Raw genomic sequence first — 25,528 nt, forward strand, 5'->3', positions numbered from 1 at the left:
CTCTCTCTCTCTCTCTCTCTCTCTCTCTCTCTCTCTCTCTCTCTCTCTCTCTCTCTCTCTCTTTCTCTCTCCTTCTCTTATTTCCTTCTCATTTTATTATCATAATTTTATATATCTATCAGTTATCGTGTATTCAGTAGAATATCCAAAATCTTCGAAAAACCGATACATCCTTGCAACAATACGTACATACACACACACATACACACTCTCTCTTTCTCTCTCGCTAAATAACAAGTACTTAAATCCACGTGGCGAGTGGCATTTAGTCCTTTTTGATAATTTTGCTTGTCTATGCAATAGGCTCATCACGGATATACCTCGGATACGCGACTCGTACTGCCGAATTGAGCTACTAAGTTTCCCCTTCACGCACCAGCAGGGATTTCCCCGCGCGACTTTCATACGTCGACGTGACTGTTGGCGAACGGGACGGCAGGGAATGAGACGCTCGCCCGCCTTCAGTTCGTCTTGCTCTTGCGATGATAGCGATGGTGGTACAGATGATGCTGTCTCAGTTGGGAGCGCGTCTCCTGCACGGCCGCCACCAAGGTGCGCACCGCCTCCTCGTGACCTTCGAAGCTGTCCGCTTTCTTGAGCTGGCCGAGAGACGACGCCGTCCCTGCCTCTCCGCCACCGCCGCGCTTGGTTTTGGGTCTCGGGAAGGTTTCCCAGGAACGTTGTTTCTGCACGAGAGACGACCTCGGTGTCGGTCCGATCAGAACGAACAGTGTTTTCCGGGGGTCCTGCGCGGGTTGTTGCTTTTGACCTACCGTCCCGTCGGCGATGCTCGATCTCCTGCTATTGCCGGAGCCGGTCGTGCTCAGGCTGTCGCAGCTGGCGCGTCGGCGTCGCCTCGCGTCGCTCGCTGCCTTCTCGTCGGCGTAGAACAGCTCCTCGGAGTCGCTCACCGGATAGGTCTTGGTGGGCTTGGGGATCGGCTGCTCGTCCACCGGCACCGCGTGCACCTGCGCCTGCACGCGCTTCTTCGCCTCGCCCATGCTCGAAGCTTCCGAGATTCGTTGGTACTCGCCCTCGTCCCCTGTGGGAAGCACGGATATCTTTTTAAGAAGAAGAAGACCATCTTTCACTTAGTGCGGTGGGCAGCGATCGCGCGTTGCTGAAAACTCGCTACGGCCGGTGGTGACATTGCGACGAGGCAGCCGAGAGAGAGAGCAAGTGTGTGCCGTATCGTATCGCTCCGATAGATTTATCAGCGCTTGCAGTCGAGAATAGATTTGGGGGGCGCGCGTCGTATGACGACCACGGGGCGAGAGACGTATCGGAGCACCCCCGAGAGACGGTAGATGTACGTGTGTGTGTGTGTGTGGCCATCTCGTATATCTTTTATTACTCGGTATATGTATTTACACGTTGTACATGTACAATATATACATATAGGCGTGTGCAGCGGACAGTGGAGTAACTCGAAGGTGTTTGGCGCGTCGGCGCGGCGGCGTCGTATATCGATGCCTAACGCCTCTAAAACCTGAAACCCGGGCTGTGTGTATCGCTACTACCACTACTACGAAAGGCGGACCTGCGTAGGCTGTGATCGGCTTGGTGTTCGCTCTCTCGCACGATCATCGTTTCTTACCGATGTGAGACTGCGGTTGCTGAGAATCGGCGGTACACCTGTCCGCCTGATCGAGGGCCTCGGCGGAGGTGTCGCCGGTGCCGCCTTTCAACGAGCGATACAGCGAACGCATTTTGCTGCCGGTCGAGTGGCCGGGCGGCGTTTTCGGCTTTGTGCTGTCCGGTGACTTCCGCGACCGTCTGCTCTGGCTGCGATCGCGACCATCCTCCCTGCCCGGTGATTTCTTGCGATCGTCCTTCGCCCGCGCCTTCTCGATCAGCTGGCTGAGCACGCCTTTCTTCGGGTCGGTTTTGGTCGCGCCGTACACCATTATGTTGCCGCTCGTGTCCAGGACGGCGCTGACGCCGCTGGATGGTGTGCGACATCGCGTCGGGATCTCCTTCGTTTCTGCGGGAACGTACGCGACAAGTTCACGGGTAAATACGCTTTGTGCTACGCGACGCAAACTTATATGTCTAAATGTTCATTAAATTATCATCGCCACTCCTTGCCTCTCTCTCTCTCTCTCTCTCTCTCTCTCTCTCTCTCTCTCTCTCTCTTTTTTTCTCTCACCCTTCATGTATAGCGCGTTGTCGGCACTCGTGGCAGTACTGCGTGAATGACGGTGATCCTTCGTGGGCGCCTGAGTCGCCGGGTGAGGTGGCTCTTGCATCTGCAAGCGCGCCAGGTGATCCAAGAGCGCTTGCAGATGCTGATTGTCGGCCACGTCCGACGCGGCCATGCTCACTTCTCCAGCGCTCACGCCCGTGGAGAATGATTTGACGAAAGGCTCCAGTTGCTGGGCGAGCGTCTGCAGCTTCTTCACCTCGCTCCTCAGCGACAGTATGTCGTTCATCTGCACGACAAACAACAGCGAAGCGGTTTGAGAGATCAAGAGAAATCGCGTCGAGAAGTCGAGAGTGCGACGCGACGCAGGATACTCACCTGCGAATGAAAGATCTCCTTCTCTATGTGAATCCTGCACGCCTGCTCCTCCCACAGCGCGTCGAATACATTTCTAAGCCGCTCGAGTTCTATTTGATGATGCTCCAATTGTTGTTCCAGCACGCGGCAGTCTTTCGCCACGAGATCGTAACGCGTGCCCAACGGCGGTGTGTTCGCTCTTCTCAGGAGAGCGACGTCCCGATGCAGTTCCCCCAGTCGCTCTTTCACCGTCAGCAGCTGTTGACTCAGTTCCTTCAGCTGCGTATCAAAGGTACGACAGTGATTGGAGAACGAACCGCCGTCGGGTCCGGTCTTCGGCGGTAGCCTCTGAGCAGTCTTGCTGCTCTGTTGGGGAAATATATTCCTGACGTAAAGCGTGAATGACGGTCGCGACGGTCGTATAACACGTGTACAACAACGACCGCGTTACGCTCGTTACGTATCAGTAATGAACTGTCAATCATCGACTACGATTGTCTAATGATCTAAATTGCGGACGAAATTCGGTCCCGCTTCGATCAGCCGATCGCGCTGCTACATGTACAAGGAGAATCTCCTCTACTCTGGCGCTACCCAGCTACCAATCATACGCAATCAGTACAAGCCACATCATATCGAACATAGTGAACCTGTGAACCAACGTACTTACGCGGAAGCGTGCGCGAGAAATGCGGTGAAAAGGAAACTCGTAATGTGAAAGTAAAGACGATCATGAAGAGGACGATCGAGAGATGGTCTCTTCGCGCGCGCATCGTCGTACCTGAAGCACCTGCGGCTCCGACTGGCCGATCGTGTGATCGTACAAGGACTCCTTGAGCGACTGCGTCTGGCCTATGAAGGGCTGCAGGGCGCGTGCAAAGTCGATTCTGTAATTCGTTTTGATGTGAGCGCCGAGTAGAGGCGGTCGCGAGGGATGACCCAGCTGGGCGACGCGACCCAGTCGCTCCAGCATCGGATGGGCCAGTTCTAGAAACTGATATTTCGTCGCGCCACTCGTGAAGGCGGTGCACAACATCAAGTGCATCTGTAGTACGGGAAGCGCGCTACCTAGCGAGATCAACTGCGAGCGGACCATTCGCTCTTTGGTCTCGAATTGACGTTGCATCTCCGTGACCACGGACGCGTGCGTCTTCGTGATCACCTCCTGCATCCCCTGGCAGTACCCGCTCAGCGAACGTTTCTCGGACTCCAGATTATGGCGCAACTCGTCCAGCTGGGACTTGAGCGCCAGCACGCCGTCCCGTATACCGGCCTGAAGCTCGCAAATGGAATTGACTGCCCTCTCCATCTTCTTCGAGGTTTGCTGCCAGGCACTTTCTATGTCCACGCAGTGCACCCGCGCGTCCGAGGGCGTGTCGCGGAAACACGTGGCGCACAACATGCATTTGGCACTCTGGCTGAACATGATGTACTGCTCCCCGTGGATCGGACAGCGACGCTGTGTGTCCTTGGCGCACTTGCTCATGTGCACCACCTCGTGGGAGGAGAACATCTTCGCCCGATGGGTGTGTTCTCTGCAGTGGGTACAAAGCGCTTGGCCTGTAAAAGTATGTAATATGCGCGTTTCTCTCTCGTGTCCGATCTTTAACATAGAGTCGAATTTGCTCTCTATTTTTTTTGAGAAACGTACCGCACGTAGTGCAGAAGAACATGGTCGATTTGTCGCGCTTGTCGCAGTTGGCACATGGTGGATTCTCGGAGTTTGCCAGCTCTACCAATTGACGCATCAGCTGATCGGGCGGTGGTAGTTGCGCACCTTCCTTCAACTGTGTCTGTTGCCTGTGTTGCGTTTTAGAATTGTACTTTAGTATGACGCGCGAGATACTTTCGTACTGCGAGCACGAGAGCGCAATGATACGTGAAAATACGCACCGAAAGGGCGTAACGACGACGCGACAATGCGACGGCAAGGGAACGCACACTTATCGCGGATCGAAGGAACCAGACGAATAAGTGTAAACAATAGACAAAGCAATGGAAGAACCGCGTGCTCCAGTCCAGAGCGTCTCGTCGCTCAGCCCAGCAAACCGAATCCTCCACTGAATGTTCCTCGGCATTTGACGAAAAAATAAGCAGCTATTTACCCGCAGATAGGGCAGGAGACCTTCCCGTCGATGTGAGGGCCGTGTATGCAACGGGCACAGAAGGTGTGGAAGCAGGAGAGCAGGCAGGGCTCGTTGTAATATTCGTGGCAGACGCCGCAGGTGAGGGGATTCCTGAGTCCGCCGCCCGGCACGCCCGTCGTGCCGTCGTCGCCGACCCCGTCGCCGACCGCCGAGCCCGAGCTCGCCATCATCGAGCCGCAGCGACCTCGGCCTCGGCCACCCTGAGTACTGTGATCCCGGGCTAACCCGCTTTCACGACACCGCTCCTCCCTGCCACTCCATACTCGTGTCCCTCTGCAACAGAACGGACGCGTATACTCAGTTTGAACGCGACTACGAGACTAGGACGGACGCGCGGAACGATTGACGATGAGCGATTATTAGCAACGGTCGACGATGAACGCGAAGGAAAATTCACTCGGCGACGACACGACACGGATTCGGGACGATGTTTACCCCTAGACCGTTGGCCCGCCCGCCGCCTGCCTGCCGCAGAGAGAGAGCGCGTCCCGACGAGAGGGAGGTTTATCGGCTCGCTCGGCCCGTCATTCTGACGTAGCGCGGTAACCAACCCCTTTGCGCAACTGACGATCAGCACTGACGTCACCGAAGCACCCACCGATCTCACCCTCACGCCCCGCTCACGCTTGCACCCACACGACGGCGCCGTGAGGCTTGCGCGTAAGTGTGAACGCGCGCGTACACACGCGTACGTACGTAGAGAGATACGTGTAGAGATTCGTTGCGCGCGGGCGCGCATGGCCGACCCGGCTCCAACGCTTTCACCCTCGCTCGCCCGTCGCTCGTCGTCTCATTCCCGCCCCATTGCGCAACCAGCACTCTCGCGCGCGTGCACGTATTTACGCGTACACACACACACACACACACACACACACACACACGAACGGCGGACGGAAAGTCGGGTATTGGTGCAGGAGAGGATGCAGGCGAACGGGGCCGCGGACGGGGCGGAGGACGGCCCTCTAAAACGTGAGAAGAAGAAAAAACACATTAATCGCGTAATTCCTCGCCGAAGGCGTTTCTCTCTTTCCTTTTACCTAGACACAGTTTTGCTCGGTGTCGTCGCAGCGTCGTCGCGTCCGTTCTCTCCTCAGCACCGGCCGAGACTCATCCCCTCCGTCCTGCTATCCTCCGCGCGAGGGAGAATCTCCGAAATGAACTATATATAGTAGAATTAAGGTACACTGAGCATCGAGGGCGAGCAGTTTGGCCGTTGCGAGAAGTCGTCTTCCGATAAGCAATATTCCCGCACGTCAGAGATTCTTCTAATTCCCTCTCAAAGACGTGTCGCGTCTGTCGGAGGCGATCTCTAATTCCTTCAGCTTGCGCCGCGGACCGTTCCTCGAGAGAAACAGGGATTTTAGGCACTGCAAGAAAAATAAATGCAACAAGAGCGTACGTTGGAGGTTGGAGGTATACGTTGGAATAATTTATCGATGAAGTCGGTTCGGCGAATTCTCTCATCGCAGGTCGCGGAACTCGATCGATCCCTGCGATAAGACACGATCATCGAGCGCGCACCGACCTGTTTATATTCAAAAGTTGATTTCGCGGTCACGTAAATTATTTATATGCAAGAAATCAGTTAAGGTGGATAAAGTGAATTACCAATTCTTATATTTTAAGACCAAGACAATAAGTGTATCCAGGTAGATGTATGGCCATTGATACTTTTACCTTAAATGACTAGTAAACATTGTATCGTATGTTTCGCACTTGATCAATATAGACGACAAAGGCAGCGTTTCTACCTGAACTATTTGTGAAATTTGGCACAAGAAAATTTCTCTCTGTGGCGCCCATCCAGATTAATGCCAGTCACACTTCTTATAAAAGAGATTCTGGTAGGTAAGAAAGACCAGCGATGAGTATGTGTAACGCTGACACCCACCTAAATTTGCTTGCAGATATTGCTAGAATGCTGCTGCTGCAAATTCTACGTGCCGCGGACTATCTCCTAGCAGACACAAGAAATAACGATGAGAATTTTACTGCGACATATTTTAATGAAATATTTTATTAAAATACTTTGATATTTTAACCGTGACGTTTATAATTCTATTTGGATTAGCGAAATATTTGTCCAAGTGAGTATTCGCCGGTCAAGCGCGTTTTAAAGCTTCTAGGTACATGCATAGGCGATCCTTGTTTGATGACGTCAGAAGCGAGAAATTGCACGCTCACGATTCTTACGTAACAAAAAGATATATTCATATAGCAACACTTGTAATCGATTCAGCAAATTTATAAAATGCTCCGAACACTTTTGCTGTTATAATCAATCAAATAGTTATAAAATTAACATAACCCGAAATGATGACAAGTCTGAGTTGCATGTCACTAATTTTACAGCTGTTTATTGATTTTAACAGCAAGAGGAGAACATTCGGAGCATTTTACAAATTTGCTGGATCGATCACAGATGTCGTTTTATGGATATATCTTTTGATCTCCACGTATAACGCAAGAATCATGGGCATGCGATTTCTCGCTTCTGACGTCATCAAACAAAGACAGCCGACCCTAATACCGCCAGCAGTGCGATTCTGTAACTCATTAACCGTTAATTCAGAAAAAAACATGAAAATGTCACGGCTCTAAATATTAAACAAAATGAACGATATTATAAAAGATATTATAAAAAGCCAGAAACGCAGATGTTACATGCTTATAATTTAAACCATGCGTTTATAATTACATAAGCGTGTAACATCTGCATCTCTGGCTCTTTATCGTCCCATTATAATATCGTTTATTTCGTTAACTGTTAACGAGTTACGTCGTTAACGTTGCGCGAGTACAGCGTATTCCACACAGCATAGAAGTCTCAAAAAGGTTTCAGAAACATTGAACCTTTCTGAGATCTTCCTGAAATCTTTCTGAAAGCTTTTCGAAACTTCTGTGCTGTGTGGGGTACTAGAAAAGACGCGCAACGACACACAGTGTTAGTGCAATTCTCGTTAACGGCAGTTAACGAGTTACAGAATCGCCGGGGCCTTAATTATTACGCGCGAAATCGCGATCGTCGGCTATTTTTTGCCCGCGCTCGTTAAATTATGCGCCCAGCGAGCCGAGGCACGGCCCGTTCGGGTGTAAACGAATCGGCTGGGCGCCGATTCTACGAATCCCCGGCGAGATCTCCCGCTCTCGGCTCAATGTACTTTTCAGCTTGACCCGGTGTGCACGTAGACGCACCAGCCGCAGGAAGCGGCCGCTCCACAAATGCATCGCCGCAGAATGGATCGAGCTGCGATCGTGTCCTCTCGTTTTCCGCATCGCGTCCGTCCCCGTCCTCCCATTTCCTATCCAAATCTCAATTATCCAATTAAAGGGACTCGATATTCCGCCGTCTACGTGTCACTGCTCCTCGCCGATATTTCTCGTCTTGCATCCCCCGCGATGCCGCGAGATCTTGCAGTCGTGTCGATCTCGCGAGTAAGACTCACTCTTTCTTGTTTATCTCGGAAATAATAAAAAATAACAAGAAATAGGAAGAAATAATAACAAGTTCTCTTTTCTTTTTGTTAAAGATCCAGATAGCACAGAGAATTCAAAATCATCTGTGCTATTTGGGTTGTTAAAGACGCCTCTTGAGAGACGGTGAGAATATTTCGAACCTGCCAATTTGCCAATTTCATCCGCCGACTTCCCCGTAGTCGCGGAGAGATTTGGGTTTTTGCCGGAAATACAATTCCTCCTACATGGCCGCGCCTCCACAAGAACCCGAACTTCCGAGCTTTCCGATTTCGTTGTGAAAGCCGCTATTCATCGGCTCATGGCGGTCGATTCCTCATGCGTCCATTGTCAGCGTCTCGCGCCTTTTTAACCGGCTGCATTTGCGGCCGCCTTTTTCCATCTTTTATGCCCTCGCTGCACACGTTGTATAACTATGTACACGACATCGCCATTATCAGCGTCCCAGAAATCCATCGGATCTTCGATTCGTGTGTTGGTTGAAAAAAGAAACGCAGGAAAGTCAGCGAGCCTTTGGTGACGAGAAACAACGTGTGTGAATATAATTCTCGGTCTCAAAATACGAATTGTAACAGGCTTTCTACACAATAAGTCTTAAAAATGATCGACTGCGTTTGGTCAATCTACTCGCGGCTTTCTGACTAATGATTTGTGTGGGAAGCCGGCACAAATTTTAAATTTCAAATGCACGGCTATTTACAGCTCGCGATTGGCCAAGTTTTAAACGCCACAGGCAGAAAATGCGGTTCGTCCAGCGAGCGCGTATTACCTGTAAGTTAAAGCAATGTATCTTCATCCATATTGGGTATCGCGAGTCTTCTCGTTTCATCGATTTCGAAGACATTGGCGCATTAAGACGCGTTCAGAGAAGTGCGTCGTCTCCTGTAAGTACTCTTCGTTTGGACGGATCAACGTTTTGATATGCGAGCTCTCCTGCCAACACCTTCCATAACCTTCCACAGTTCAATGGCATCTTACGCAAGTGACGCATGCGCGTGCAGCTCAGCTCAGTCGCGTACACACCTCGCCGCAATGTGAGGTGTCGTTGGGCTCCACCTGAAAAGCAGATACGGGAAAAGAGGGAAGAAAAGTTATGGTGAACGTAGGAAGAGGTAAAGAGAACACTCTAGAGGATGAAGAACAGAAGAAATAAGAAGTAGGAGTCGAATAAAATAGAATTTTACACGTGGCTTTCGACAAGCGCCCTACCTTCTGCCTAGGCACGAGTATGGCGGCCCAATCACGTGACAGTGACGCATTCATGCGTGCGCACCAAGTGCCATCTGGTGAGGGAAGCCTTTGCCTCTCGCCGTAGGTGGCTGCCCGCCATTATTTACAGTTAGAAGGCGCGAGGCACGTGAGAATCGATAGTTCGCTTGTTGCGTCCTGTATGTTTGATAGTGTTAATATCTGTTTTCACCGCACTCAAGCATAAAAATGCCGTCACGTGGAGAAGACATTCTCAAGGGCTTTCAGGTGTATCCTTTTTATTGACTGATTTAATCGCGGTTCCGTCCGCAACCCAGCGATGGTTTGTAGGTTAGGATTGTGCGTAAGTGTACAATCCGACTGTGACAATGTTGACGTTAGCCAACGTTATACGACAGTGTTGTGTAGAGTATTCCTTCTTAATTGAGATTCACATAGTAATTGGATGAACCTGCGAGATGCCGATAACGGGAAGATCCTCTGGCAGGGCAACGAAGACTTGTGAGTAGTTTTACTTCGTCGCAAATTTACGTGTTCTCTCCTAACGCCGGGCGCGCTTTTAACCGTTTGTAACTGCAGATCTGTACCCGACGTGGAGCACGAGGCACGTGTGCCGAAGAAGATCTTGCGATGCCGCGCGGTATCGAGAGAGATCAACTTCAGCTCCTCGGAACCGATGGAGAGGTTTCGCCTGGAACAGAAAGTATTGTTCAAAGGCCGTTGCTTAGAAGAGTGGTTCTTCGAGTTCGGATTCGTTATTCCCAATAGCACCAACACATGGCAGAGTTTAATTCAAGCTGCTCCAGAAAGTCAAATGATGCCAGCTAATGTATTGAAGTGAGTAGACACGATGAATCTTTGAAATTAGATTTTAACCTCTCCGAAGAGTTAAATCAATCAACTTAGAAAAACTGACACTTTTTTGCTGTATGAGTCTCTATGTTGACTTTTTCATTTAAACCACTTATTTTGAGTCCAATATAAGATGTAATTAGGAAATGCTTTCATAATTGTTATGAAATATATCCAGATAACACAGAGAATTCAAAAAGAATTCAGTCATATGTCACAATTCTGAATTCATTTTCAGATGCAAAAAGAATTCACTGAACTGAATTCTTCTTGCATTTAAAAATGAACTTAGAATTGGTGACATGCTATTGAATTCTTTTTGACTTCTCTGTGCTATCTGGGATAAGTGTGTTCTGTCTCAAAGAACTCCTTAAATTGGTATAAATTGCAATAGGTTAAAGTGAAACAAGTATATTCTGTTTCATTCTAACTCATCGTACACATTAGTGTATACTAATTCAAGAAGTTCTTCAGAAAAGAACAGATCTATTGTTAATTTGGCTTATAATATGACAACATGTCATGTGAACCAGTGTCAGTAGCATGTAAAGTTAGTCTGCCATAAAATGTATTAAACAACAAAATCATGTGTTTTGATAATCAAGAAATTTACAAGAATTAAAGTTTGTCAGTTTGACTTCTGAGAGGTTCATTTATCAAATAATTGGATACACACACACACGTGTACGTATATTTATTTAATTTTTTTTTTTTTATGAACAGTGGCAACGTTGTGATAGAAACGAAATTCTTCGACGATGATCTCTTAGTGTCTACTAGTCGAGTCCGTCTCTTCTACGTTTAAGGCATCTAATTTTCTCTTCTACGTTTAAAGCATCTAATTTTCGAATGGTCCTCATGTTTATATATACACGTACATGTGTGTATTAACGGGACCAATCACAGCGTGAAATGTTGTCAATGTACAAAATAAGAGAACACACATCGCCAGGTTCTCTCACGGACGTATCAATTTTTATCTCTTCTTTTACTCTATTTCCTACATTTATTACTTCTTACGTTCATATATATACATATATTGAGTAAGGCGCCAACGATCTCATAATTCTATAATAACCTACACGCAGTTGTGTGAATTCGAGCACACCGAATTACGAAATTGTTTTCGCAGCATTTTCGCTTGCGTAAGGCCTACTGTATACTTAGATAATAAATAGCGTATTTTTCACTGTTGGAGATACAAGATTCACCTTGTTAACACACGCGAGTATTTTATTTATTACATATTTATTACGTATTTACTGAATAAATATAAGAGATTTTTTGTATATATTGTGATACACTACACCACACGAGCAATAAAGTTGACAAAGTTCAATTCTCTGCGTGCCTTATTCTGATGATCTGTCGCTATCGTTTCGTTCCTATGATAAATAGTGCGATTTTTACAATTCTACAATTGTCTCACTCATTACTTTGCACCTTCCCAGCGCGTGCACAGCTATCGAGTCGTGCCGGGATCGTCTACCGCTGTGCGGATGTACCAGCTGCGAAATCATTAACTTGCGAGCGAATCGTCGTTGAGGAGCGCGTGTGTCCGGAGGCAGAGAGAGAGAAAGAAGCCTGCAACTTTTTTTCGCCGCGCGCTATCGATTCGCGGTGTACAAGCAACATTTTTTAGGCTTCACTACCCCCCTTGAGAGAGAGCTCACACGTTGAGTACGCTCTGTTCCCCATCCTATCTACGTCGTGCAGGTGTAAGGGCAAAAAAGCGTAGAAAACAGCGGAAGGAAACGTCGGAGTTGCCGCATGCGGTCTGCTCGAATGTGAAAGCAAGCGTTCTTGTCGTCGTCGCCGTTCGACATTGGTGCACCACGTGTGTCGCGCCGATTAATTGGATTATAACTCGCCCCTAACTTGATATCGGTCGCTTCACCCTCGGCGGGCCAACTCACGCAGCATGAATCTGAACGAGGAGGACGAGAGCGCTAACGAGAGCACCAGGCAGCTGTTCCTGGTCGGTGGCGCGGCACCGCGCGATCCACTGGTGTCGACCGGCGCGATCGTAGCGTCCGCGGGTGTTCCCGACGACATCGGCCAGGGTGACGATCTGCAGTCGACTGCCTTGGCTGGCCTGATCGGCGCGCAATCCAGCTCGGTCTGCTTCCCGACGAAATTCAGTGAGTACACAACACACACACACACACACACTGACTGGCTGTCTGGCTGGCCATAGTCGGGCCCGGAGCCTGATTGATTTAATTAACCGTCTCTCTTTCTCTTTCTCTCTTTGTCTGCCGACCCTGCCCGACACACTCGTCTACCCTAAGTAGTTGGGGTGGTGCTGCTCAATTAAGTTATTGCTAAATGCATTGAGCGGATCGCCGACCTTTTTTTTCTTAAATAGAGTTAGCGGTAATCAGTTTAGCCAGTTATGAGGCGTTTGCCGCCTGCTTGGTGCGTGACGAGATACCACCAGAAATCTGATCGAAGGTGTCGCGTATTGAATACTCTCCGTCTGAAGGTGCCTATTGATGCATTGCTGGTGTCTTTGTAACGTCCTAGACTTGATGAGGATGAGGACTGACGTTCACAGCGAGGCAGTCCTACCTATCTGTCTTGTTCATCATAGATCGGTCATATACAGGTCCGATAAACGATAAGCTGTCTCCTCTTGTAGCGTACGACTTCTCGACCAGCCCTGAGAGCGAAGATAGACCGTCCTGCGTGATCGGCAAGAGGAAGCAGCGCAGGTACCGCACCACGTTCTCCAACTTCCAGCTGGAGGAGTTGGAGCGCGCCTTCCAGAAGACGCACTATCCTGATGTGTTCTTCCGTGAGGAGCTCGCAGTTCGTATCCAATTGACGGAAGCTAGAGTGCAAGTAATGTCTGCATATTTCTCTTGTCATATGTGCACACTCAACACATTCGGGAAATGTCTAATTGGAAGCATTTACGTGACTGTACTTTGCCTCTCGAACGGGAAACAGGTCTGGTTTCAAAACAGAAGGGCGAAATGGCGCAAGCAAGAGAAGCAGTGTAAGATCGCGACTCACATGACGTCGCATTTGCCACCGTCAGACTGCCAGGAGGTGGAGGTGCAGCAGCAGCAGCAGCAGCAACAACAGCAGCACCAGTCGCAGCAACCGGATCACTTGCTGCTGGAGTCACCGTGCAGTCCTCCTCCGATCTATCTCGGCATGGAGTGGGCGGGCTTCTCTCCGTATAACAACACAGACAGCACGTCCTCTCTTATCGCGAGCAACATGAACAAACCGTCGGAAGCAGAAGTCGACAACAGTCCTCTGCTCGATCCGGAATTACTACAATTGAAATCGCCACGTTCCTAATAATGTTAAGAACAAACATATAGATACACAGCATGATGCTAGGTTTCTCGGAAGAGTTACACGCGTAACATACACGTGTACCTCCTAAACGTAGTATAAAATAACATGCAATAACTGTAATTGAAAAATATCGTACACTGCAAAGTATGAAAGTTTAAGAAATGTTTACCTCGTAAACGATGAGATGTATTTTGAGGGATAAGAAACACTGAGACTTTTATATTTAAGACTCCTGGCTCCTCACTATGAAACTCTTGATTGATGACGTGAGAAACGAGAAAAGATACGTTGAAATAAAGATACATTCATGAAGTGATACTTGCAACCGATCAAGGAAACTTGTAAAATAGTCCGAACATTCTCTTTTTGTTCGAACAATAACTGTAAAAAATTATTATGTATGCAACCTTGCTCTTTAATGCCTTCTGCTTTTTCTCAGAATTCTGTCGCATTAATTTTACAGCTATTTATTGATTGTTAGAATAAAAGGAAGATATTCAGACCATTTTAAGAGTCTGCTCGGTCGATTGCAAGTATCATTTTGCAAACATATAATTTTATTTCAACGTATTTTGCAAGAATTTTTAATGTTTTTCTCTTTTGACGTCATAAATCGAGATGGTCGCGGCGAGGTACCACGAGCTTTGTAACGTCTGGTATACAGGATGTCTGACACAAGATTGTCAAAAGCAGGTATGTAAGTAGATTAGGTAAAGCTAAAAAAGAATCCCCTACCATTTTTCAAAAAACTACGTAAAGTTTCGTTTGATCTAATTTATCTGCACATGCACTTTCGACAATCTTGTGTCAAATATGCTAAGATGGCGATGTAATGTGATGTAATTTAAGAACAAATGCGGCCTTACATTATGAATGTTGCGTACGAATGGTCGGTCAAAAAAATCACGTCGTGATTGCACCCTTGAAGAATCGAGAACGGTTATATAGATTTTATAAGGAAACCATGTAGAAATATTAAGGTACTTCAGAAGAGAGTTAAATATAGATTCCACGTTTGGAGGACATAATGAATTTGTATCGTGTAAAATTACTCTGCGCAACATGTTACTCTGATATAAAATAGTAACATCATCTTTATTCAGTGTGCATATATTACAAGTCAGTAAATCAACTAAGTATTAATCGGTCCATCTAAAGAGCAAATAAGCGGCCTTCTAAGATGCTCTTCCCGATCTTTTATTATGCCATTTGAGATTCGCTTTCTGTGGAACTTTCATTGACACGGAGTCTTATTGTTTTTTTTGTCTTGCCTCTTTTCAGATTGATTATGTCGAGAAAAAAGTGTGATCGATCGCTGTAATTTTATCACTTAGCCATGGCCGATCGGAGCTTCGATATTTTCACAGCAAATTGTTTGTGGGACGCATCTCGAGTGAAATAAATTAGTGACAGATGTTAGAAGGTTACGCGACATATGAATACTCGTCCGCGCTGTTTGCTGTACGCTCAATGTATTGTTTATCTATAAGGGCTTCGATGCACTTCTTAATCATTCCGATAGAAGGCGCGAACGTGACTCTTGATTGACTCAGCACCTGAAATACGGTTAAGGATTAAAATGTAGCGTTCGGAATCACTTGCGCCTTCGAAGTGAATTCTCGAGGTCCACACCTACTTTCTTCCTGTTGACTTTCCTGTTTACGCGCCGAGCAATATAGCGCTCAGCCTCAGGACCATTAGCTTCGTAAGAGTTCTACCGAACTCTCTCAAGCTTCTCAAACATTCTACTGTTGCAATTATAAATGTGTGTTGGTATAAATAGAAACATATAATATTGTACAGAAATAAGAAACATATAGAGGACTAGTTTCACAAATTAGGGGGCATCCCGAAAGTCTTACGACCTGTCCTGAGGCTGAACGCAAATGACCATTCACAATCGCACGCTCGATAGATGAACGCGAGGAAAAAAGGAAGTAGGCGTAGTCGTCGAAAATTGTCTCCAAAATACGAGTAATTATAAACACTGAAATATCTCGGTAGTCTAAACGGAGAGAATTTTATAGTAAAGATTATTATAGAGTTTTGTAACCGAGGAATAGATCGATGTTCTCCAGTAATTAATTATTATTTCATTTTATGCGCTATTTCTTCTACCTCAGGAATTTAAATGTAAAACTACTATTGGAAATTTATTGAAATTATTAAAAAATTTATTCTGGCCATTAAGCCTTACTGATAGTCTACTCCTGCATTACAAAACTATATATATACTAAAATTGAAAAGAATTTATGTATAAAAAATCTATAATATTCTCTCCGTGTAGGTGCACGATTTGTATAACGGCAAAAAAATTGCGACACTTATTTCGACGAGTATCAAAACTCATTCGATATCTGAGAGGATCTAGCCCCTCGCATTGTCTGTATTTTTTTAATGACGTCAGAAGCGAGAAAATGCATGCTAAAAATTCTTGCGAAATACCTTGAAATAAAAATATATATCCATAAAGTAACGCTTGCAATCGATTAAACAAATGTATAAGATATTCCGTGTACTCCCTTTTTGCTCTAACGATCAAATTACAGTAATTTATTGTAAATTAATCTGAATGCGAAGAAATAGCTTAGAAGATGAAGTGTACATTAATTTACGACAAATTATTGATTATTAAAGCAAAATAGGAATGCACGGAATATCTCACAGATTTATTTAATCCATTGCAAGTGTCACTTTTATATCTTTATGTCTTTTTTCTTTATATATTTATATTTTTTTATTTCAACGTATTTCGCAAGAATTTTTAGCATGCTTCTGACGTCATTAAATAAAAAATAGACAATGCGAGGAGCTAAGAGCCTTAATTAAGAAGAATCAATAAAAAGATAAATTCTTCTATTAGATACGGATACATGGCGAAACTCGTCGAAAGAAGAGAAGCATTGCTATCTGGCACGGACTACAAAAGTGAGGAAGAAAGGGAGGGAGAGAGATAAATTTACCTCCTGTACAAGTAGATTGTGTCTCAACAGCTTGCGACTCTTCATGATGCGAACTATGGCTGCTTGCAGGTACAATTTTCTATCATCGTCCACGCTGCGATGCGTGGCCTCCGCGTCATGTGGCGCGTCTCGTTGCAGCGCGCCAGTCACACGGAACTTGGTTCTCTTATTGTAGTAATCGAAATTGAGCGTGAGGACGGTATCTTCCTCGAGTTCACCGTCCGTGGATTTCATGAGGATCTTGCAGTCGACAAGGCTTGCGGCATGTTTTACTAACTGATCGTGCGACAGACGCAAGGACGCGGCCGCTTCTCTGCACTGTATCGCGTCGCAATGCTCAAACAGGAGCAGTAACGCCATTTGGTATGTCTGCACGGTCACGAGGTACGACTTCTTCAGATAATTGAACTTTAGCTCACCCTGACACAAATGGTGAAGCCATGTGAGTTTCCGACCGCTAAACTGCGCATGATAAAACGTCTCGAAAGCTTGCACTGACTTCTCCAACTGCTGCGGTACGTGAAACGGCCCCGGAGACGGCGGCAAGCCGAGCGGCCAAGCGCCCGCCTGTAAAACGTAGACCACGAAACCGATGCCTAATTGATTCTCTCTATCACCCTCGCGCAAAGTAGTCGTGAACTTCGTGTTGAGATCCGCCGACACGGACATGTCGGTAAACATACGATGCAGTTTATTCGTGAATTCGTAGCCGCACGCTTGCTTCAGCCGATCGATCATCACTTCCTCGGCGTCCATCGACTGCGACTGCTGATGTATCAATCGTTTTGCCAGCATGCGCGCGTAGAACTTCTGGAACACGTCCTTATCATCCACGTATTTGAACACGGTGATGGAGCGCGCCAACTTCTCTTCTATTTCGCTCTCAGAAGCAGCCTTGGCAGACTTCTTCAGTAGAGAATCGCAATACTTCGCCAACTAAATAGAAACACACGCTGTTACATCGCAATTATTAACAAAGAAAGAGAGAAAGAGACATTGTGCACCGCGTGTTAGAAGTAATTACTTCTCGCTCCTGGCGAATTTAAATTTAATTTAATCTCTAGCAAATTTCATTTTAATTTCAAACGAATTTTAATTTAAGACTACATATGCGTGACGGCAAACATTTGTTATGTCCACAATTAAACTCTGTTTTACAAAATTACAGGGAAAAAAAAACGAGATTGGCTGTGGAAAGAATTCTCTAAATAGAACGTAATAACGTATTTAATTTTCACTAAAATTTTGGGAGAAATTACCAATTCGGGTGCTCGCGCCGGTTGCCTCGGCACAGGTCTGTAATTCACGATCGCGGAACAAGCTTTGTCAAGAGCACCCACAAAACTCTGATCCGCTTTGAACACATCTTTGATCAATTCTGTATACTTAGAATGTACGTCCAGTATGCTCTCCACAAATTGCGTATATACCTGAAATTCGGCAAGATTTTCTATGTTATTTTTGCGTACTTTATCACATCATAAGTCACATATTCACTGTCTGATTTAGTGACGACACTCGAGTACTCGATCACTCACATTTTCCCCTTGTAAAGGTCCGATTGCCTGTAGACCTTGCTGCGTAATGTGTTGGGTGAGCTTCTGTACAAGTGGACTTAAACCCGACGGCAAGGGCTTCAGCAGCGGATACAAGAGTGACAGATCTCGTCTGCTTTCATTTTCTATCATGATCTTAGCTTCTGTATGCAACCAACTCGCTTGCGCATTAACCATTTTATCCTCGCAGCATGCTCTCACCTGAAAAAACATCATTATCGCGTCAGCCATAGTCCTCGACGCCATTGAATCTGGAAAACTCACATACGAGGAACGCACTTTCGGCACGGAACTTGAGTGAAGATACTTATGCGCACGTAATTCCTCCTGACTAAGTCTCCACGTGACTCGTTCCATATAACGCGTGACGTCCAATTGCTGCAGCAACTCCCACGCTTCTCTCGAATAAAACTCGCCGCTCGCTTCCAAAAAGGGACCCTCGAAAATTTCTTGATACATCTGACACCGGAAAACGGGATTCAGTTTAGCAAAAACGGGTCTTCGCGAAAAGTAGAGAGCGACGGCAACGAATACAAAAAGCTTAATCGATCGTATATTACATCTAATTGTCCTTTCAACTTGTACTCTTCTACTCGCACGAAGCTTTGAATAACACCGCAAATCACGTCGGTGGTGGCGGGCTGAGCTTCCCCGTTTCTGTCAGCCTGGATACTCTCGAGCAGGAGGGAAACCAACGAGTTTCTAAGCGGGGCTATCATTTTCCTCTTCCAGATATCCAGACCTAGCTCGCCGATCTCCATCTGCTCCTGGTAGTCGACCGCCATAGAGGAAGACGCACCATAGATGAGCTCCGCCTCCGAGAGTTTTTGCTTCTTAATGTGTTGCTGATTGAGGTACAGGTATAAGCGGTGCAGATAATTAATGCCCTGCGAGTATTCTGTCCAGGCACGATGATACGCCTGGAGCAGGTCCGACTCGCCCTGGGCGCGAACCTCTGTCAATAACTGGAAGACATGGTTGTCCAGAAACCTTTTTGTCTCGTTATACAAACGGTCCGCCAGTGGCTCGGGATACGCGACGCACAGGGAGTAAACGTCACTGCAATCATAGTGAAGAAATTGAGTTTCGCCCTATTAATTAAACATTAGATTTGTTCTCTATTGTTAAACTGGCTGTACTAGCTTGCATTTACAATCACTATTCCATTGAGAAAGTCACATCAAAATTCAAATTGTTGCAAAGTTGCAATGCACAGTATTATATTCCTCATGAACAACGCAGACTAATCGCTTGAAACTACATGGAAAGAAAGTTTGACATAATTAACCAAATTTTTGAAAATTCTGGTTAAAATCATCAAAATTCTGTCACAGTTGACCAGAAATTCTGTTAACACGAACAGAATTTTTATCAGAAATTTGCTTCATTCAACCAATTGTTTTTTCAGTGTATGACTGTGTTACTATGATAAATGTTACACATTAAATTTTTCTATAATTTTAAACATATTGGTTTGAATGGGCTTTCTACATTTCATAGTACACTAGTTCGGCAATAGAAAACAGATCCCATAATTTGGAAATAAAAAGTCTCGAACCATTATTTCAATACAATTTTGTAAGAAAAATGATACCATAAAAAATTTACCATTATAAATATTACAAGTGCGTGATATTTATAATGGTAAATTTTTTATGGTATCATTTTTCTTACAAAATTGTACTAAAATAATGGTTATCTATATTACTCCTACCATAAAATTTTAGATGCAAAATTGCAATACAAAGTATTATATTTCTCATGACAACGCAGACAACAACGCAGACTAATCACATAAAATTTCAACTACTAGGAAAGAAAGTTTGATTAAATTAACTAAATTTCTGAAAATTCTGGTTGAAGTTACCAAAATTCTCTGTTCAAGTTGTGCCAGAAATCCTGTTAAGATGACCAGAATTTTCATCAGAAATTAGCTTCATTCAACCAATTGTTTTTTTAGTGTATGAGTGTTTTACTGCAACAAATGTTACATTAAATTTTTCTATAATTTTAAACACCTTAGTGGTGAATGGGCTTCCTACACTAGTTCCTATACTAGTTTAGCAATAGAGAACAGATCTCACAATTAGCAAATATTTGTTTAGACAATGATTCTGTTGAAATACCTAAATCTATCGTTCCATGTGGCTCGTGAGACATTAGCTAGTGTTATCACTCCTCTCACAGTCTCTTGCAGTACATCCCAGGTTTGAGTGAAGTCTACTTTCTTGGGTTTCAGTGACATTCTTCCCCTCAATCCACAACACACTGGCAACAATTTGATCTCAGCGTTGGTAGGCACCTTTTTCTAATATTCTATAAGTTTCTAATGATACAAAACCTGCAAAGTAACATTATTGTGAGATCCAGATTCACACTCGCGTGAAACAAACGCTTATTCGCGAATTCGACTCGTTTAAAAAGTCTCGAAATGCCAAGCTGCGAACGAGAGAGAACGGAAGGTTGTGTACTGAGAGCAAGTTCCGAGAATAATCTTCACACAGAGCGCAGACAGAGGCCGAGAGTTTACGGGGCTTTGTTCGTTCGCGTATGTTTTGTATATCATCGGTTTAAAAATAACATAAAAGTAAAATACACCACACGCGCACGAGTCTCATGGCCGCTCTAATTTTCCCCCCCGGTTCTGTCCGCACAGTGCGCGAATTTACATAGAAAGAGGACGCTCTCTTACACGCGCGAGAAAGAGAGAAAGAAAGAAAGAGAGACAGAGAGCGTGAGTCCGCTACGAAATTCCGAGCACAATTACGATCTCGAGCATACACGACGTACACAGCCAGTAAGAGTCGAGCCGTGTCGCTCGCACGTTTCTAAAGTTCAAAATTGCAGGCACATATCGGCTCAATGGCGCACACACTTTTAAGAGAGAGAGAGAGAGAGAAAGAACGTGAAAGTGCGTGCGTGCGCTCGTGCCGTACGACGTTCGACGCGCTCTCACGTTGAAGCCGCTATATCCGTATTGCGAAATATCGATTAGAGCTCACGAGAGGAGAGCGAGTGATTCTCGCGATAACCGAGCGCGACGACGACGATGACGGAGTCGCACACACGATGTCGTCACACAGGCACGCACTCCGTCGCGCGCGTGTCGCTATCAGCGAGCACCACACAGCTGACCGCTGGCTCGCCAGTGACGATCGCCAGATGGTCTTAAGCACTTAAGCACTAACCAAGAGTCACGCACGGGAGTGCCCGGATCGCTGCCGCCGCCGATGGACAGGCCGTCGTGCTGAGGAGGTCAGGGTAAATCGCCGTCGATCGTGCTCCTCAGCCACCGCAATGACGAACCGTACTGGGCCGCTTATTTTTGGGGCGGGGGCACGAGTCATTCCCTGCCACGAGATGCATGACACCCGCGATGACTCGTCGCGATCGAACGCATTTTTCGCAGTCACCGTCACCCGCTTCTGCCAGTCCCCCGTTCGTCCGTCTCGCGTTCTCTGGTCACTCTGGTCCCTGCTCGGGGTCGTCGCAACCTGACCTTCGCCGTTCGATTCGGCCACTCGAGCACAACCGATCTCCTTCTCGCCTTCCTCGCCGCTCTTCACGGGCCCTTTCCCTTCTCGGTCGCGGCACGACGTACTTCCCTCTCTCTCGCTCTCCCTCGAACGCGCAATACTCTCGCCGTGTCGACTCGTGGAATCCTCAATAACATTGTACTGCCATGTTTCGCTACTTTTTCTCGCCTTTTCCGAGTATCGTGCGAATTTGCAATTTTTGCGACATCTGCAGGCCAGTCTGCTAAAACTCCGCGGCTGTATGCGTCGGTGGTGTCGCGCTTTTATAGGATGGAAAGAGAAGAATGTACACGAAAGTTTTGTACTTTTTTTAGGATCTCCTTTTATTTATTAAAACCAAATTTTTTAAATTATAACCCTCTACGTCTATGTAGAAAAACGTAACTATAGCTCGGCGGCTCGTGACAGAGGGTGCTTTCCAGTTACAATATCCCTAGACACTTTCACACACACGGCGACACAAATTCCATTCCGATTATCGTAATCCTCAACACAACACTACACATCCGTGCTCAGCTCGGGGGCTACTAGTCGTCTGTGGGTGCTTTCCAGTTGTGTGCATACGTGTGTGTCAAGATGTGTTAAGGGACGTCTACATTGGAAGTAAATAGCAAGAAGTAGGAAGTAAGAGTAAGAAATTGACCAACCAAGTCAAATGTGAGAAGAATAATCAACTATGATTGGTCAATTTCTTATTCTTACTTCCTACTTCTTGCTATTTACTTCCAATGTGACGTCCCTTAACACAGTGTACGCAACTGGAAAGCATCCAATGACTTACCAGTGGTCGTTCACCGCGCGGTTGCTCTCTGTACCCTGGATGGCGCTCTGGATCGGCTTACATGGATCGGTATCTCCTGGACTCTCTAGATGCTGCCGATTCTGGGAACCTCATTCTGGATCGCGCGGCGGCAAGTTCGAATATTCAAGCACTTGTAGTTGACCGATGGGCACTAGGGAGGAACACCGCACGTCGCAGTTTCGCTTAAGGATAAGAGGAAATGTGCCGTGTAAGGATGTTCGAATGGGAGGGAGTAGAAATAGAATTACTACAGATTATATATATATATATAATGTATATTGTGTAGTTCTTGATATATAATCTACTCACAAAGATATCTTAAGTATGGCTAGAGTAATGTAAGTAACGAGAAATAACCAAAATGAACTATTTAACAAACTAAATAATTATGCATTAGAATAAAACGCTCGTAAATGTTTAGAAAAGTTAAGGATAATCTAAAGTTACTTGCTTAAGAATTAAAGAAAACTACTATCTAGAGTTTGACTAGTGATTTAGAGAAATGGGGTTAGAGAGGTGAGGACTACTTTTGGACTTCCGATCCCGGCACTCGACTCTGACTGACTGCAGTGCTGGGAGTTCGGGATATTTTTTAGCTGACAAGAGTCCTTCTGCGCATGCGTGAGATGACGTAGCAGCCGACGTAAGCAGTTTCCAATGACGGCGCTAGGCACGAGTAAAGCCCTATGCACAATGCTAGGCAACAGGCAATAGGAATAGACATTAGCCAATAGGAACAGGGAATAGAAATAATTGACCAATCTGATTTCCTATTCCCTGTTTCTATTGCCTGCTACCTGGCATTGTGTATAGAGCGTAAAAGATTTTTAGGGGACATACATAAAATACTCGGCTGTCTGTCTGTTGTTGTTTGTCCACGAGTGGTTAGGATTAGGTTAGATGTAGTGAAATGTTACAATAATAAATTAGCATAATTAATATAGTTATAATAACTAGTGTAGCTGTGTGTGTGAAAAAATGTGATAATATAATATGTATATATATTATATATTTATAATAAATAAAATATGATATAAAAGTGCAATTATAATATTAAGTTAATTAAAGAAAAAAGTGCCGTATTGAAAAAAGAAATAGATCAACAACAGCCTTCGTCATCAAGTGGCATCGAGGAAAAGAAGAGGAAATGTGTGAGAAGAAAATTCCAATATGCATGGTTAAATATAAATATTTTCAAAGATTGGTTGGCTGCAGAAGTTACAAAATAAAAAATATATTTATTTTTACTCATGAACAGCATTCTGTTTCTTCCCACAAACTTTCTTTTCTCCCTAAAATCCCTTCATATTTTCTTTTAGGTGAGGGACCTTACGATACCTTAAAATAGATACGGTGCTGAGGTTACCACAGTGTTTGCTCAATGGGCGTGCGCGAACTCCCAGCACTGACTGTTTCGCTTGTCACTACTCTACTTATACTGAGCTCTTGTGATCCCGCCTTTAGGAGGGGGGCCTGAATGGTAGTGATGCCATCTGAGATACCTTCCTTTTGGGAAAGGAAAGTTTCATACCTGGAGTGTCTCAAGTAAAGGATTGTTTGGATAAAAAAATTATTACTGGCTGGCGACTTGGTCGGTCGGACGCGACAATAGATTTTCAATACTGGCAGTGCATTTCGCAACGCAACCCTATTGTAAATTGGGACTAATGGCTGCATTCAGCAGAGAAAGCTGCTTTGCGACTATTGTAAAATTCGTGAATCTGATTGGTACATGCTCTTGAATACAATTCAAATTAAAAGCATATTCCAATCAGACTCACGAATTTTACAATTGCAAAACAGCTTTCTTTGCTGAATGCAGCCAATGACCAAATACTTACAGAAATAACGGATCCAAAGAGTATATTAGACCCGTTATTTTTGTAAGTTAGTTCCAAAGTCTCCGCTGCGAACCGCCACTTTCTTTAACGAAGAATCGGTACGATTAAACGAGATAGTGATGTCTATAAATGCTTTTATAGTGTTTCTAGTTAATGGTCGTGACTCGCATTTCGACGCGTCCTAGCTGCTCGTCAGGTAGACAGTGACTGTTTAGATATTGTCAATTCTCAGGCACCTACGCAAGAAAATGGTGTGTATTTGACGGTTAAAAAATACTCTTCACTAATTTTTTGGTTTATCTTCTCGAAGAGGAGTCTGCCTTTCACTTACGGTGTGCCGCAAAACTCGTCACGGCCGCCGGAGGTTATATTACTGTCAATCGTTCCCTGCGAACGACATTGCACGTCTCGTCTGAAGTGTCGTGAAAATATCATTTGATAGCAACAATTTTTGATGCTCCAGAACAGCTTCATATTTCACTGTGTCTTCTAATATATTGTTTCTCCTTTGCAGAGCATTCTCGCGTACAACGGCGGTGCCGTGATAGCCATGAAGGGTAAGAACTGCGTGGCCATAGCAGCGGATCGCAGATTCGGTATACAGGCGCAGACGATAACGTGCAATTTTCGGAAGATCTACGAGATGGGACCGTATTTGTACGTCAGTCTGCCTGGACTCGCCAGCGACACCCAGACCGTCATAGAGAGGCTACGTTTTCGCCTAAATCTTTACGAGTTGAAGGAGAACAGGAAGATCCATCCGAAAACGTTCACCGCGATGATCTCAAATCTACTGTATGAGAAGAGATTTGGACCTTACTTCGTGGAGCCCATTGTGGCTGGCTTGGATCCTGTGACGTTTGAACCGTTCATCTGCAACATGGACCTGATAGGTTCCAGAAATATGGCTGAAGATTTTGTAGTGGGTGGCACATGTACAGAGCAACTTTATGGTATGTGTGAGTCGCTCTATGAACCAGACTTGGGGCCTGACGATCTGTTCGAGACTGTCAGCCAGGCTTTAGTTAATGCATTCGATAGAGATGCGATATCTGGATGGGGTGCTGTTGTCTATATCGTGTAAGTATGACGATGAGTCAAATAATATTGATTAATAACAGAATTTTGAAGTGTTTAGGTTAATATGTTGTACATTTCACTTTCAGAGAGAAGGATAAGGTGACAAGGAGAATGATCAAGACACGAATGGATTAAATGCAATTTATGTCTTTCACATCAATATATATGGCAAGATTTTTCATAATTATTATTGTAATTAAGTCTCTAATAAATATAAGTGAAAATTTACATGAACTTTCAGCGAATTTAGAATTT

At 45.4% G+C, this 25,528-nt stretch overlaps 5 protein-coding genes across 16 annotated transcripts; 3 read left to right on the forward strand and 2 right to left on the reverse strand.

The window, feature by feature from the left end:
- Positions 1-34: 34 nt before the first annotated feature.
- LOC116843156 (RING finger protein 207-like) lies at positions 35-9,479 on the reverse strand. 7 transcript variants are annotated; one of them, XM_032813312.1, is made up of 13 exons: positions 9,331-9,479; positions 8,891-9,177; positions 7,843-8,632; positions 6,399-6,604; positions 5,685-6,014; positions 4,606-4,920; positions 4,152-4,300; positions 3,282-4,060; positions 2,522-2,866; positions 2,150-2,432; positions 1,598-1,984; positions 774-1,042; positions 35-686 (listed from the first exon to the last, which is right to left on the reverse strand). In XM_032813312.1, exons 6-13 carry the CDS (start codon positions 4,815-4,817, stop codon positions 462-464), a joined length of 2,649 nt encoding a protein of 882 aa, XP_032669203.1. In that variant the 5' UTR covers positions 4,818-4,920; positions 5,685-6,014; positions 6,399-6,604; positions 7,843-8,632; positions 8,891-9,177; positions 9,331-9,479; the 3' UTR covers positions 35-461. The 7 variants fall into 7 exon arrangements, with proteins under 7 accessions (XP_032669203.1, XP_032669198.1, XP_032669197.1 ...); XM_032813307.1 differs by having other exon boundaries at positions 35-1,042; positions 6,539-6,604; positions 8,265-8,632; XM_032813306.1 differs by having other exon boundaries at positions 35-1,042; positions 6,539-6,604.
- LOC116843159 (retinal rod rhodopsin-sensitive cGMP 3',5'-cyclic phosphodiesterase subunit delta) lies at positions 9,448-11,521 on the forward strand. The gene is made up of 4 exons (XM_032813322.1): positions 9,448-9,599; positions 9,769-9,831; positions 9,910-10,167; positions 10,906-11,521. The coding sequence occupies exons 1-4, from the start codon at positions 9,559-9,561 to the stop codon at positions 10,985-10,987; spliced, it is 444 nt and encodes a 147-aa protein (XP_032669213.1). The 5' UTR covers positions 9,448-9,558; the 3' UTR covers positions 10,988-11,521.
- A 141-nt stretch (positions 11,522-11,662) lies between these two features.
- Positions 11,663-14,430, forward strand: LOC116843158 (homeobox protein ARX-like). Of its 2 annotated transcripts, XM_032813321.1 has the most exons (3): positions 11,663-12,323; positions 12,824-13,026; positions 13,135-14,430. In XM_032813321.1, the coding sequence occupies exons 1-3, from the start codon at positions 12,104-12,106 to the stop codon at positions 13,492-13,494; spliced, it is 783 nt and encodes a 260-aa protein (XP_032669212.1). In that variant the 5' UTR covers positions 11,663-12,103; the 3' UTR covers positions 13,495-14,430. The 2 variants fall into 2 exon arrangements, with proteins under 2 accessions (XP_032669212.1, XP_032669211.1); XM_032813320.1 differs by having other exon boundaries at positions 12,824-14,430.
- Positions 14,431-14,570: 140 nt separating this feature from the next.
- On the reverse strand, positions 14,571-22,088 carry LOC116843157 (cullin-2). Of its 5 annotated transcripts, none has more exons than XM_032813314.1 (8): positions 21,203-22,088; positions 20,141-20,355; positions 18,575-19,073; positions 18,279-18,473; positions 17,997-18,215; positions 17,718-17,888; positions 16,459-17,394; positions 14,571-15,050 (listed from the first exon to the last, which is right to left on the reverse strand). In XM_032813314.1, exons 2-8 carry the CDS (start codon positions 20,257-20,259, stop codon positions 14,919-14,921), a joined length of 2,271 nt encoding a protein of 756 aa, XP_032669205.1. In that variant the 5' UTR covers positions 20,260-20,355; positions 21,203-22,088; the 3' UTR covers positions 14,571-14,918. The 5 variants fall into 5 exon arrangements, with proteins under 5 accessions (XP_032669205.1, XP_032669209.1, XP_032669207.1 ...); XM_032813318.1 differs by having other exon boundaries at positions 18,294-18,473; positions 21,203-22,086; XM_032813316.1 differs by lacking the exon at positions 21,203-22,088 and adding an exon at positions 21,017-21,167.
- Positions 22,089-24,277: 2,189 nt separating this feature from the next.
- Positions 24,278-25,513, forward strand: LOC116843217 (proteasome subunit beta type-3). The gene is made up of 3 exons (XM_032813444.1): positions 24,278-24,444; positions 24,708-25,273; positions 25,360-25,513. The coding sequence occupies exons 1-3, from the start codon at positions 24,442-24,444 to the stop codon at positions 25,406-25,408; spliced, it is 618 nt and encodes a 205-aa protein (XP_032669335.1). The 5' UTR covers positions 24,278-24,441; the 3' UTR covers positions 25,409-25,513.
- Positions 25,514-25,528: the final 15 nt, after the last annotated feature.

The sequence above is a fragment of the Odontomachus brunneus genome, unplaced genomic scaffold, assembly GCF_010583005.1.
Source record: "Odontomachus brunneus isolate Ranch 3 - 2012 unplaced genomic scaffold, Obru_v1 Obru_scaffold_030, whole genome shotgun sequence".
In the NCBI taxonomy this organism is placed as follows: Eukaryota; Metazoa; Arthropoda; class Insecta; order Hymenoptera; family Formicidae; genus Odontomachus; species Odontomachus brunneus.

Excerpts from the sequence above, each read along its gene's own strand:
- LOC116843156 (XM_032813307.1), bottom strand. The coding sequence starts at position 4,817 with ATGATGGCGAGCTCGGGCTCGGCGGTCGGCGACGGGGTCGGCGACGAC. Across the intron at positions 1,985-2,149 it reads CAACGCGCTATACATGAAGG|AAACGAAGGAGATCCCGACG; the intron begins GTGAGAGAAAAA and ends ACGTTCCCGCAG. Across the intron at positions 1,043-1,597 it reads GCAACCGCAGTCTCACATCG|GGGACGAGGGCGAGTACCAA; the intron begins GTAAGAAACGAT and ends TGCTTCCCACAG.
- LOC116843159 (XM_032813322.1), top strand. The coding sequence starts at position 9,559 with ATGCCGTCACGTGGAGAAGACATTCTCAAGGGCTTTCAGGT. Across the intron at positions 9,600-9,768 it reads ATTCTCAAGGGCTTTCAGGT|TAATTGGATGAACCTGCGAG; the intron begins GTATCCTTTTTA and ends AGATTCACATAG. Across the intron at positions 10,168-10,905 it reads ATGCCAGCTAATGTATTGAA|TGGCAACGTTGTGATAGAAA; the intron begins GTGAGTAGACAC and ends TTTTATGAACAG.
- LOC116843158 (XM_032813320.1), top strand. The coding sequence starts at position 12,104 with ATGAATCTGAACGAGGAGGACGAGAGCGCTAACGAGAGCACCAGGCAG. Across the intron at positions 12,324-12,823 it reads CTGCTTCCCGACGAAATTCA|CGTACGACTTCTCGACCAGC; the intron begins GTGAGTACACAA and ends CTCCTCTTGTAG.
- LOC116843217 (XM_032813444.1), top strand. Across the intron at positions 25,274-25,359 it reads GGTGCTGTTGTCTATATCGT|AGAGAAGGATAAGGTGACAA; the intron begins GTAAGTATGACG and ends TTTCACTTTCAG.
- LOC116843157 (XM_032813314.1), bottom strand. The coding sequence starts at position 20,259 with ATGTCACTGAAACCCAAGAAAGTAGACTTCACTCAAACCTGGGATGTA. Across the intron at positions 18,216-18,278 it reads CGAAAGTGCGTTCCTCGTAT|GTGAGAGCATGCTGCGAGGA; the intron begins GTGAGTTTTCCA and ends ATGTTTTTTCAG. Across the intron at positions 17,889-17,996 it reads GACCTTTACAAGGGGAAAAT|GTATATACGCAATTTGTGGA; the intron begins GTGAGTGATCGA and ends GCCGAATTTCAG.